The following is a 13,269-nucleotide window of genomic DNA, read 5'->3' on the forward strand; positions in this document are numbered from 1 at the left end:
TAATGGGGCTACTTCTTGTGTTCTTGTTTAAAATACTAAAAGCTACCCTTTGCAATGACGTAAAAGCGACCTGTTATTATTAGCTAAGCCTTTGTCAGGGCAAATGCATTCCAATTTATGCTACCGTTACCAGATTTTTTTCAATGAATCCGGGGACACTTTTTTTTTTAAGCTGAGTAGCAACAGGGAGTCAGTAGTGGGGACGGTGAGGCAAAAGACCCTGGGCCCAAGCATACATGCATATTGTATACAGGTGCAAAGCCCTTCTTTTGCACCCTGTGAAACATAAATGTGCAGAGTTTTTAAAAAACTGGGCAACAGCCGCCTGCCCATGACTCCTGAGTCTCCCCCGATCTCCTGCCCTGTTCCTCGTTTTGACTGATCAGGGGAGGCTTGCGAGTCACGGGCGGGCAGCTGTTGCCCAGTTTTTAAAAAACCCTGCGCATTTATGTTTCACAGGGTGCAAAAGAAGGGCTTTGCACCTTGCCTGGCAGAGAAACCACATGCCTTGTGCCCCTCCTGGGCAACCCCTGCCCGCCTGTGATTCCCGAGCCTTCCCCTATCTGTCAAAACAAAGGGGGAAGGGGGCAGGAGATTTGCACCATCGGACGTCCCTGGTTCCCCTTTCTGCAGTGGTGACAGCAGTGAGCAGCTCCTGAAGCCAGCCAGAGCCAACTGCGCTACCGGGCTGGCTCTGGGCTGCTGAGGCTGCCGCTGCCACATTTCCCAGGGACAGATTTGCAAATCTGGGGACATTCTGGGGACAGAATTTGTCCGGCGACAGATTTGAAAATCTGGGGACTGTCTCCAGGAACCAAGGATGTCTGGTAACCCTAATCTACGTTTCCCTGTGAAGCAACCGTACCTATGCAGAAGTTCAATACATGAGAAACAGGTTATCTGGTGGAGGTTGAGTTGAAAGTGGGCTGAAAGCTTGAATTTGTGCAAACAAACAAACCCACAAAACTGTGTATGCATGCGCCTGTGTGAAGGGTGGTGGTGGACTCTTTCAAGATGAAATGTAGCATTTTGCAATTCCCAGTAATACGAATGGCAAGCTAATATGTACAGATGATCCTTGTACAGCTCATGTGATAGCAATGTTGAAATTTCATTTTGCCATATTTTCAAGGCAGTTGCACCTTACTCTGTCATATCTGAACTTCACCATTGGTGCATAGAATAAACGCTTGCTGCTGACCATCTTCAAGGTACTGATGCCATAATACTTCCAGTTGAAAACCACTCATTTAATGAATTAGCCAGGGATAATGTAGAACATAACTGTGCCCTGAATATGAACCCATATCAGTATAATAATAATAATAAACAGCATTTAAAATCCACTTACGGATTATCTAGTAGTAATACTATTGGATTGAGTTCTTTCTTTGGTCTGTAATAAGCCCTGAGAGGAACGATAAAGTTGTAGAGACCATTCCCAGCAGTCTCTGCAGCTACTATTATGATTTTGTTTTTGAATCCGTAGGCTTTGGCATCTTCGTAGTAATTATGTTGGCATCCCTAAAACCAGAAAGTTAAAACAGGCACCATGGCCTCTGTTTACAGGAGAGACTGCAAGAAGACTTCATCCTCAACATAGTAACTTCATGGTAGCTGATGGTTGTTGAATTTAAAGACCTGCCCACTTCATGAAATATTGTTGCATGCACAACAGAGCACCTATATTGAACAAACTCATCACGTTCAGTACTATAAAAATGGAAATAATAATAATATTGTTATTTATTCAGATTATTGTAAGATAACCCTCAAAGGGAGAATGGTTGATGAAAACCTTAGACTATGCAGAGACAGCAAAATTGACAGTGCTGATAAAAGACACAAATTTATTATCTTTTAAAGAAGAGAGGAAACCTTTTCTAGTCTATATAAAAAGTTATTTCCCATTTGTGAAGACCACAGGGGGGTTTGAAGTGTAAGAAAATAGCAGAAAAATATAAAGAAACATGTAAGAGAAGATGAACTTGGATAAGATGGAACCTTCAAACAAAATTGTATGTAATTTGGGTTATAAACATTAATGTTGAGTGATCAGGAAGTCACTCCTCTTGTTGAATTGGAATATAATTGTTGAGTAACAAATGTAACTTTCTATATGGAAAAAAGAATAAAATATTATTGTAAGCTGCTGTGGAAATATTGTAAGCTGCTGCAGAAATTCAAAATAGACTGAACAGCAGTTTAAAATGTGATAAACAATAAGATGAATTTATAGTTAATTTGATTTTGAGTTCTTCCTGGGCCACACAGATGAACATTCCCCATATCTTCCATGCTGCATGATGGACAATTTCACATGTGGAACGTGAGAAGTTTGGTCTCATGTTTGCACTGGACTGGAACCAGACAGGGCAGTTAAATATATCCTGCCATATCCGATCAAGGAAGTACTTTCTGATCTAGGTATGTTTCTCATCTTCTTGGACATACATGCAGACAAAAGGTTTTGCTTCCTCCATGCCTATGAATGAAACCTAGCTCTGAATTGCCTGCCCCTCTCAAAATAACCCATTGATCACGACAGAATCATAGGACTCTGAAGCCTAACCCCAATTTCAAGGTTGCATCTACCCTACATGGCATTATATGGCAACTCTACTCTCACAGTATATGAAGCTTCTGCCCCTTCAGAAGAACATCTCTGGGTAGGGCTAGCCCAGTGTTTCCCAAACCTGGTCTCCAGATGTTTTTGGACTACGACTCCCATCATCCCTGACCACTGGGTCCTGCTAGTTAGGGATGCTGGGAGTTGTAGTCCGAAAAAGCAGCTGGAGACCCAAGTTTGGGAAACACTGGGCTAGACTAATATGTGCGGGGCCGTGGCAACCATGTTTCTACATGGCAAGCCATGAACCATGCAAACAAAACTGTGTAACAGGCCTTATGGACTTCATGTTGAATTATCTAGGATACAAATGCAGCCATGTGCACAAAATAAACACACAGGAAATACTTTATACAAAACCATAACTTTACCTTATCTAACCTTAGGCAGCAAAACGGCACTTTTTCATGAAGCAAATGGCAGAAGGTGGGAGAACTTCCTATGTACGGGGAGTAAGGGGGATAGCCTTTCAGATACCTAAAACAAATAAATGTGTGGTCTTATTATCACTCTCAGCTATGAGCTTCCTCAGGACACATTCCAGTACAGTGGGGACTCCGCTGCCTAGGACCCTCGTACCTACGGGACCGCCTCTCCTGGTATGCCCTGCAGAGGACTTTAAGGTCCATAAATAACAACACTTTGGAGATCCCAAGCCTCAAGGAGGTTAGATTGGTTTCAACTAGGGCCAGGGCCTTTTCAGCACTGGCCCCGACGTGGTGGAAGGCTCTGTCACAAGAGACTAGGGCCCTGAGGGACTTGACATCTTTCCGCAGGGCCTGCAAGACAGAACTGTTCTGCCTGGCCTTCGGCTTAGACTCACTCTGACCCCTTATATGGGATTTGGTATATAAATTTTCCCTTGGCTTTTTTGCTGGCCCATGTAGGACCAGCATGGATAGCTGGCTCGGGTGAATATCTGATATTTCCTCCCTTTATGATCTTGATTTTGGGGCTTCTACTAAAATGAGGCTCCATTTTAAACTGTATTTTAAGCCATATTTTAATTAACTGTTTGTTTGTTTGTTTTGTTTTTCTATTACGTTTTATTGTAATTCATATTTGGTGTTAGCCACCCTGAGCCCAGCCTTGGCCGGGGAGGGCGGGGTATAAATAAAAATTTATTATTATTTATTATAAATATCTTTCCATGTAATAATAATAATTTATTATTTATACCCTGCCCATCCGGTTGGGTTTCCCCAGTCACTCTGGGCGGCTTCCAGCCGAATATTAAAAACAATACAGCGTCAGACATTAAAAACTTCCCTAAACAGGGCCGCCTTCGTTGTACATTGTAGCCTCCTTTACCTGAGACATAGAGTTACCATGGAGAATATTCCAGTTTTTATACAATCTCACTAGTGTCCCTATGTAGCAATCTGGAATTTTTAAAAAACTACTGCGTATCTGCAAAATAAGAAAAAACAAAAAACAAAAAAACAAAAAGGGCTTTCCTGGATCTCATTGCTGCCTCATTTTTCCTAAGCCGCTTTTCAAAGGGAAAAACTCAGCACTGGATTGTTGATCAAATCTTACTCTGCATATACAACCATCCCTGTTTGCATACCCTGACCTTTTGGCTTTGGACTTCCTGGCTGTTAACTTCTGTTGCCCTTTCGGTGCACTCTGTTCCCTTTTCTTTTACTTCAGAAAAACTTGCCTTTGCCAAAAGGGAACTGATTCTGCTGATAACAGTTATTATGCTCACGGGAGAGAACTGGCCCAGTTTCCAGTGGGTGTTGTAAGTTCCACTGCATAAATGCGCATTTGTACCATTGGGGCCGCGAGTTCCCTATCCCCTAATTTTAATTTCTGTTATTATTAGTCATAGGCAAGGTTAAAAATAAGGATTTTACTGCTTTGTTTGTCTTTTATCGCTAACCATTTTCTTGAATTCTATTCTTCAGCACCGAGTACGTATTCTGGGGAAAGCTGGTACAGTGGTACCTCGGGTTACATACGCTTCAGGTTACAGACTCCACTAACCCAGAAATAGTGCTTCAGGTTAAGAACTTTGCTTCAGGATAAGAACAGAAATCATGCTCCAGCGGTGCAGCAGCAGCAGGAGGCCCCATTAGCTAAAGTGGTGCTTCAGGTTAAGAACAGTTTCAGGTTAAAAACGGACCTCCAGAACGAACTAAGTACTTAACCCGAGGTACCACTGTACATGCCTCACATGAAAATATTAACATTTTGCTTCTAATTATTTCCATCACAGGCATCTAATTTCCTTTCTTCTGCTCCATGCTAAAAAAACCACAACTTATTTATGTGAACGTAACATACTCAAGGCCATTCGAAACTTCTTCGTCTGAGGGAGTTGTTTCATCTTCTGACTGGTCACTTAAGAGGTCGCAGGTATGAATTGCTGAGGTGTCAGCAACCTCCAAAACGGGTGCTATGCTGGGTCTCCTGCCTGTTTTTCCTGCCTCTGAAGGAAGGGTTAGGGTAGCCACGCTCGGAGATCTGCAACTTGTATCTTGCAAATCTATAGCCACAGTACCTGGAAGGAAAGGCAGAAAAGAAACAAAACAATCTAGCATTTGAAAAGGGGTTATGTGCATAGCAGGAGGGCCAACATATTTGATTTGATCCAGAGGACTAAGAACCAAACTTGATGTGATGTCAGAATTGCATCCCTGGGCATGGAGAGGTCAGGAGAGACCTTAATCCTCTGAGGCTAGAAATCTGCAGAGGGGTAGCTAAAAAGTACTACACATTTTTAAAAATAAAAACATGGAATGAGGGCGTCAGTTCCCCTCTCCCTCTCCCTTCAAATCACTTGCCATTATTCACTTCAAATGGAATTGGCAGAACATGGACTGAATCTTACAATATCACATAAGTGTACTAACCTACCAATACTCTATCTGTCTATCTATCTGTCATCTATCTCTCTAAATTTGCATACTGCCCAATACCCACAGGTCTCAGAGCGGTTCAGAAGATAAAATCGCAAAATAAAAACACAAAATACACAATCAAAACAAAAACAACCCAATAACCCCCTCCCAACACATTTTTAAAGTAAGGTTACCAGACGTCCCTGTTTCCCAGGGACAGTCCCCAGATTTACAGATCAGTTCCCATACAAAATCCATTGAAGTTGAAAAGTGTCCCTGGATTCATTGAAAAAAAATCTGGTAACCTTATTTTAAAGGGCATCAGATGCCCATCAGCCAAAGGCCTGGTTAAAAAGGAATGTTTTTGCCTAGCGCCTAGAGGTGTATAATGAAGGTGCCAGGCGAACATCCCTGGGGAGAGGTTTCCACAAGCAGGGAGCCACTGGGCCATAGGTGGAAGCTGGCTTGTGAAGCAACAGACCTGAACTGTTTGCAGCAGAAAAGATGAAAGCCGGTGCTTTCTTTGACCCCTTAGTTATGCATTGGCCCATGGAAGATAAAGAACACCCCCCCCCCTTTTTTTAGGTGCCCCGTCGCAATAGTCTCAGCCGACTGTAATATGAGAGGACTGCTTTCTCCTCAACGGCATCACCAATCCCTGTGAAACACTCAGCAAGGCCCACTAAGATAATTATTCCCTCTGAATTTTGGCAGACTGATAATCATTGCATTGATTACAGTTCCAGGAGAGGGACTGGAAAAAGAAAGAGATTTGTATTTAATTCCATATTGCATTGTAAGGGTGAGCGAACACTTATCTGGGTGGGTGGGATGAAGAGTCCACCCATTTTAACCCAATCAAGACTTTAATGAGCATGGGAGAGACTTGAAATGGGCTGCAATTATTTGAGCCGAAGGCTTGGATTACCTGTTCTAACACTCACTCTTTCTGTAGCTATTACTTGAAAAATCAGCTTCTGAAAAATAGAGCTGTTCCCCTCTCAATCAGCGGATGAATTGTAAGATTACCTTAAGTAAGGTTTGAAATAACAACACAACACAGGGCAAGAACACCGAGTGCTTTTACATAAAGTGATGTGCAGGAACTTCGATTTGACTCATCCAATTTATTTGAGGTTATGTCAAAATGCTGTCTCCAGTTAACATTTTATGGGGATGTAGAGAATGTACCATCAATGTAATGCTATTTTTTGTGATATACAAATGACATGAGAAAACTCAGTATACTTGTTTGTATAACATTATTCTTGTTTGTAAAACCCAATAAAAATAAACAAATAAATGCAATGCTAAGAATGTGGAGAGGGGGGAGAAATCCCATTGAATTAGTGTCATTTTTTAAATGTCTTTTTTGTTTTCGTACTGTGATTTTATCTTGTGAACTGACCTGAGACCTGCGGGTATAGGGCAGTATACAAATTAATAATAATAATAATAATAATAATAATAATAATAATTCATCATCTGTATGCTAGCATAAATATTTTGTTGAACACTGCCCATAGTTTTGTATTTCATACATCACTGGCAGTCCCATACCCAAAACTGCTCAGCAATTCATTTTTTAAAAGGACCGATTTGAAAGCTTTGATCTGCCATCTTGATTCAAATTAATGTCTGATTGTGTCCAAACCTGGTCCTTGATCTTGGAAACCATAATACAAAGTTTGTTTATAATATCTTAAGAGATATAGCAAACAAACTGATTCCCAAGACATATAGCAGATTTTATTTCGTTGCTTCTTTTTTATATATTTTAACAAAAACAGCATCACTTTACTTTTGCTTACCCATACTAGCAATTATGCTGTGGACTGGCAACCGAGAAGGACCGTGATAAAATGACCTTGACATGTGATTTCTCCGATGCTGCTCTTGCTTCTTAAAAGCTGAATTTTCTTCTTTTGTGATGTTGATATAAAAGCATATATCTGAAGAGCTCATGATATAGCGAGGCCCTGGGTTGAGCAAAATATTTTTGTTGTCTTCCCTCCTGACACCAATTAGACAGACACCAAACCTTAATTTAAAATTTGTATATATAAAAAAGTGGTTAGGAAAAAATGGAACAAAGCGCAGGATGTATATAAACACAGACCCAAAAATAAATTTATTTTTGTATCCCCACATTATGTGGACAGCTCAAGCTGGACAAAATGAAAATACATTACTGCCCCCCCCCAGCTTCCAATATCAGAGGTTGTCCCCCCCCTCCATGTTCTCAGACTCTGCTGCTCACAAAGAAATTAGACTTGAAAGAAGCATTCTCTTGCAGCTAATAGTCCACTCCTTCACCATCTAATGAATCTTACTGGTCTTGTAAATACCCCACCCTCGACTAGGATCTCTTAGTTCTCTATACTATAATATTCGATTGTGTAAACTGCTTTAATTCCAACATAGTAAAACTGCCGCTGTCATTGAGAGGGTGCAGTCTAACTTGCAAACCAGAATGTGTCACACGGGGCTTGCGCAAAAAAGAAAAGCAATGGAAATGGAACTTAAAATGTCTATTTTGTTTTTAAAGGAGCTCAACCGCTTTTGTAACTTGTCCGGCCAAAGTTCTCATGGTGGCCATTGTCCTCATAATTGTTCCATCTCTTTTTCATTGTGTTTCGACTTAGGCTGCATCCAAACTAGGGTGCTAATGTCTACTTGTGTTGCTGTTTCCATGTGGAAGTTTGTGAGCCTTCATCCACACATGGGCATTTCAATTTTATGCTTCTAAAATCTGTCTAGATTTTAGAAGGGGGGGGGTGTTTGAGGTGTATTCCCACTGTGTACTGCTGTCTCTTCCCCTCGGTTATTACTTTTCTGTCCACAATAAGATCCCAAAATCTGAGGCGCTCTATGGGCATGTAAGCAGGTATTCATTTACTTGTGTACTTCCCTCTTTTATTTTTTGTCTATTTTTGAAATACGAGCTTCCCTGTGTACCACATTTGCACAAAAGAGCAGGAAAAAAGTTTGTGTGTGTGTGTGTGTTGCTTCAAAGCTCAGCAAGAATTTTGAGTTGCTCACGTGAAAGACTGCTGCTTTCTTTCCTCCTCCTATCTTTTCCTGTCTCCTGTACCTAAAAGGACCGTTTTTATTGGTACTACAGGTATTTTGTGCAAAAGCAGTTCTGCACAAATAGCTGTTTTAAATTAAATATAAAATACTGTGAGCCTGCCTTCAACTGGTGGAAAAGGGTAGGCTGCATAATTTCCTTTGGGCTGATGGAAACAGATTAGATGTAGGGTGTGTGGTGATAGATGGCAGCCAATGAATTGTCACAACATTTGTAAAAACAAAACACAGTGTGCTTCAGTGAGCTCACAGTTAGTTAACATGTGATTTTATATTGGAGTGTCTTCCTTTATTGATTAACCACAGCCCAGCAAAACCTGAATTTAGTAGGGAGAGTGGGGGCTGCTGCTTGAATAAGGACAATTTGTGGACACTGCCACCCCTCAGAAAACCCCACAGAGACACAAGCAGTTTCAGATCCACATTAAACTCCAGTGTGGGTGAGTCCTAATTTTCTTTCTGTTAAATTGTGAATTTGTTCCATTTTCCATTTTCTTTAAACCAGTTATTGATCCCGTATACATTAATTAAGACCTATCTCGAGGGCTCTAAATCCACTTTTTGTGGGGTGAAAGGGTTTCATATTTTTGGAAGGATATACAGGTGCAATTATGCAAATAAAGCATTAACCCTTAACCAGAACTCTTTCATATTTGTGGAAGGATGTACAGGTGCAATTATGCAAATAAACCATTGACCCTTAACCAGAACTCTTAGCTCCAGAAAGAGAAGATGTAGAGGTAACACACAAACTTTTTCTGTTTTTTAAAAAATGGGACAATAAGAAACAAACTTGAACGTGTGAAAGAACAGTGTTCTGGACACATCCTCAAGTAAGTATTATTCAGTGCATATAGGACTTGAGAAGTCAAAACTAGCATCTTGGACTGGGATAAATATAGGATGCCCCGAGAGGTATCATCTTATGATACCATTGTTATCACAGCCTCTTACTCATCCCTTTCATATACTGACGAAATCACACAAATTGCCATACAGTCAGCATATTTCCAAGCTCTGCCTTGCACAGAATTAGTTCCCCTCAAATTATGTTTGTGATCAAATGAAGCTCCTGCATTATAATGACATCTCAAGGGATATAACAGAAAAATGTTTTAAGCCTATTTCATGTTGCACCAGCTAATTTCTCTAATCAGACTCTTAATCCCACCCCCTGTCCATAAAATGAAAGAAGACTCATATTATGCACCATATTAAAATTGTGCTATTATTGCTGAGCAGAGACCTATTTTCAGGTGCTCTTCTCACTACAAAGTGTTCTTAAAACCTATTTATAAACAATTGAAAATAGGTAAAGAGAAAATAGCTTTGCCTCTGATGATTTAGAACATTGCCTGCATTTGTGTGTGTGTTTCTGAGCTTTATACAGTAAGACAGAAATGGTTTGTCCTAAAGCAAATCCATCTAAGTTCATACGCTGTGTAGCACAGGTGAAAAATATTTTTCAGATCAAGGTCTGCCTGCTCATCTGGGAAACCTTCCTGGGGTCACATGCCAGAGGAGCCACAGAAAATAGTGGACAACTAAATATTAAATTCAGCTTTCTACAGAAGGCTTGTTTCTACACACTCACATACACTCTCTCTCAAACATACCTCTCTATCTTCCACCCAGGAAACCTAGGGACATTGTGAAAGTTCAAGGACACATTACACACAGGCAAAAACCCTCAAGGAGGGTGTCATTGTGGGCTGGCGAGGAGTGTGGCTTGGGGAGAATCCCAATGGCCAGACAAAGAGACCCAGAGGAATTGCGTTTCCCCACAAATACCCATTTACCACTTGGCAGACTAGTTAGAATCATAGAATAGAATCATAGAATCATAGAATCATAGAGTTGGAAGAGACCACAAGGGCCATCGAGTCCAACCCCCTGCCCAGTAGTTGTCTGTACCATTTTTGCCAAACTGTAATGGGAATGCGCCACACTTTTCTGCACATGACCAGAACTCCAAGGAAGCTATTCTTGAAACAAGAACTTGTGTGAGATGCAAGAACGTCTTTCTAAGTGTAACTCACTGAGAAAGAACGCTCAATTCTATTCTCTAAAAAGAGAACATGGCGGCTTGAACCAGTTTGGGGGACACTGCCACCAAATGTGGCACATTAAAATCTTTTACATCTTTCTGTTTTGACACTTTTTTTGCTTGAGATGACATAGAGCACCCTCCCCATTCATGTGAGTAGCAAGCACTAGTTAGGCCCAGGGCTTGCACAGGAGAGAAAACCAAAGTTGGGGAGCATGATGTGGATTTAACATGGCTATGGCCATGAAATTTGGGAAGGGAGGAGTGCAGTGCTGAATTAAGACCTTTAGAGAGGCCCTGAGCACTTAAAATATTTTGGTGCCTCCATATGTAGAGTATCTAATTAAAAATATAAACAATAATAAACAGTAAAAAAAAATTTGTTTTTTTAAATGAAACGAAACCTACAGTGAGATGGAAAACAAAGTCTTCAATCAGATCCTGTAAACTAATCTTACGTGACACATCTGCTTCTGTACTTAGTAGAGATGAGATGCCCAGCCTGTCTTGTTGCCTAGTCATTCTGTTGGGATTTTTAATATCCTTCAGCTGAGAAAATGAATGCTCAGCTGAGCAATTTGTGGCTATTCATGTTAAAAATCTGTCAATGGAAAATTTCTGTGTTGCTAACCTTCCCTTGATGCCTCAAGCACGTGTTTATTTTGCTTAATCCAGCCCTGGGGAAGTGTTAAAGCGGGCATAGGCAAATTCCAGTCCTCCAGATGTTTGGGACTACAATTCCCATCATCCCTAGCTAACAGGATCAGTGGTCAAGGATGATGGGAATTGTAGTCCCAAACATCTGGAGGACCGGAGTTTGCCTATGCCTGTGGTAAAGGAAGACCTTTCAGTGCATAACCAAAAAGCAGATCTCACTAGGCATCAGGTGGTTTTTCAATACATAGGATTTCTGATGAGGGCTGAACAACTGGATCTGTTGTCTCTTCGATATCAACCATATCAATGCCAACTGAGATCAGGACCATGGCATCCAGGGAGAGCACTGTTTTCCCAGTGAAAATTGCATTTCTAAAGCTCTTATCTGGTTTGGCCCAGAACAATCAATATCAGCCCCCAAACATACAGGAACTGGGAAGAAGCTTCCAGATGAGAGTCTACACTCGGTAGTCTACTTTAAGAATGCAGTGAGAAAGGTGTAGTAGCTTCTGAACTACGGAAATGGTACAATTTTAAATTCCAATGTACCCAACCAAGGCTGTCTCTGTAGCATACATTCACATAAAACCCTATCAACTGAGGTGAAGGCTTCTTACTAACAGGCCAAACAGCCCTGTGCATTCCAGTCAACCAAAGAAAGAGTTTCTGAAAGGAAGTCACGTTAAATGCCACCGTTAGAAATGAAACATACTTTTTGTGTGCATGGAAAGATGCATATGTGAAACTCTTTCCCTCATATTCAGCAAAAAATACACTCTCCTCCAGGATAATGTGATACACTTCATTACCAGAGCATCTGCCGTACATTTTCTGCCACTGTTCTGGGGATTGTTGGCCCTCCCTGAAACACATATAGAAAACAATATTAAACAGTTTCACCATGCAGATGGATGGCGGATTCATGACATGAATGGAGCCTCTTCTCCACCATTGATCACATGGTGATGACAACAACCTTCAAGAGTGCCAAGAAGAATGTCTAGGATAAAAAGCCATGCATGGAATTTACTGAGGTTGGATTTCCACTCTGTCACAAGCCATTTTATAGCCTCTGCAACTTTCCCCGTGGGGAGGAGTGAAAGAAAAACAGAACAGCTCAGAGAGTTGCCCGCCATCTTCTTCAGGCTGTCTCTCCCTCCCTCAGCAGTTGCCCCAGAGCTACTTAGCCACCATCTTATCTTGAGGGAAAGAGAGATTTAGCTTTCTAAAATCTGCACATGCCTTTGCATGGTCTCTACCACATCATTCTGTCATTTTAGCTGGTGTTTTTCATTTTAATAATTTTAGGTAAACCGTTTTGTGAGGTTGGCTTGAAAAGCAGTATACAAATACCTGAAATAAAGGCTTAAACCTCCCCCCCCCCTTTTTTTCTTTTTACATTACAGTGTAACATTTTTCACTTCAACACGAATATCCTGCTGTGGAAGTCTGCAATGGGAAGGACACGCTATGTAAAATAGAAAAACCATCTGTGATAAGGAATTAATAGTAAGAACGTTTAAAAACAGCAAAACTACCCCCCCCCCCAATCTTATGCTAATTAATTCCTATTTGCTAAAGAAAACCGCCAAATGATCATGGGCTCAGAACTCCACACACACTTGGCTGAGCACATTAATGTTAATGAAGCTATGTTTCTCTTCCCCCTTTCCTTTCAGTGTTCTCGTCTGGCAAGCAAAGCTGTTTCCTCCCCTCCGCTTCTCTTAGCAGGTGCCAATGAAATGGGAACCATTAATATCCTGACATTTGCCTGCCTCAGTGTGTTGTGGCGTTTGGCCCACCTTGGGCGAAGCTCGGCTGCCACACAAAAGGCTAAACACTCCCCTGTGAGCAAATGGCAGTGTTTTATTCAGAGCGCTCCCCACGCCCACCTTGCGACTTTTAAATTTTATTTATTTATTTATACTTATTCACCATACAAACAAGCATTGAATAAAACGAACGAATAACACAAAAACAAAAGAAAATACAAAAGTGAA

At 41.0% G+C, this 13,269-nt stretch overlaps 1 protein-coding gene across 8 annotated transcripts in view; it reads right to left on the bottom strand.

Annotated features, from left to right (window-relative positions):
* KCNT2 (potassium sodium-activated channel subfamily T member 2) overlaps positions 1-13,269 on the bottom strand; it is a 236,073-nt gene that overhangs the window by 38,941 nt on the left and 183,863 nt on the right. For all 8 annotated transcript variants that reach the window (XM_081012068.1, XM_081012066.1, XM_081012063.1 and 5 more), the window contains 5 exons: positions 11,982-12,131; positions 7,287-7,516; positions 4,919-5,135; positions 3,001-3,106; positions 1,352-1,524 (listed from right to left, as the gene is read on the bottom strand). In XM_081012068.1, the coding sequence (XP_080868194.1) occupies positions 1,352-1,524; positions 3,001-3,106; positions 4,919-5,135; positions 7,287-7,516; positions 11,982-12,131 (876 nt within the window). The remainder of the gene's footprint in view (positions 1-1,351; positions 1,525-3,000; positions 3,107-4,918; positions 5,136-7,286; positions 7,517-11,981; positions 12,132-13,269) is intronic.

This window comes from Podarcis pityusensis (genome assembly GCF_964106645.2).
Source record: "Podarcis pityusensis genome assembly, chromosome: 6".
Lineage (NCBI taxonomy): Eukaryota > Metazoa > Chordata > Lepidosauria > Squamata > Lacertidae > Podarcis > Podarcis pityusensis.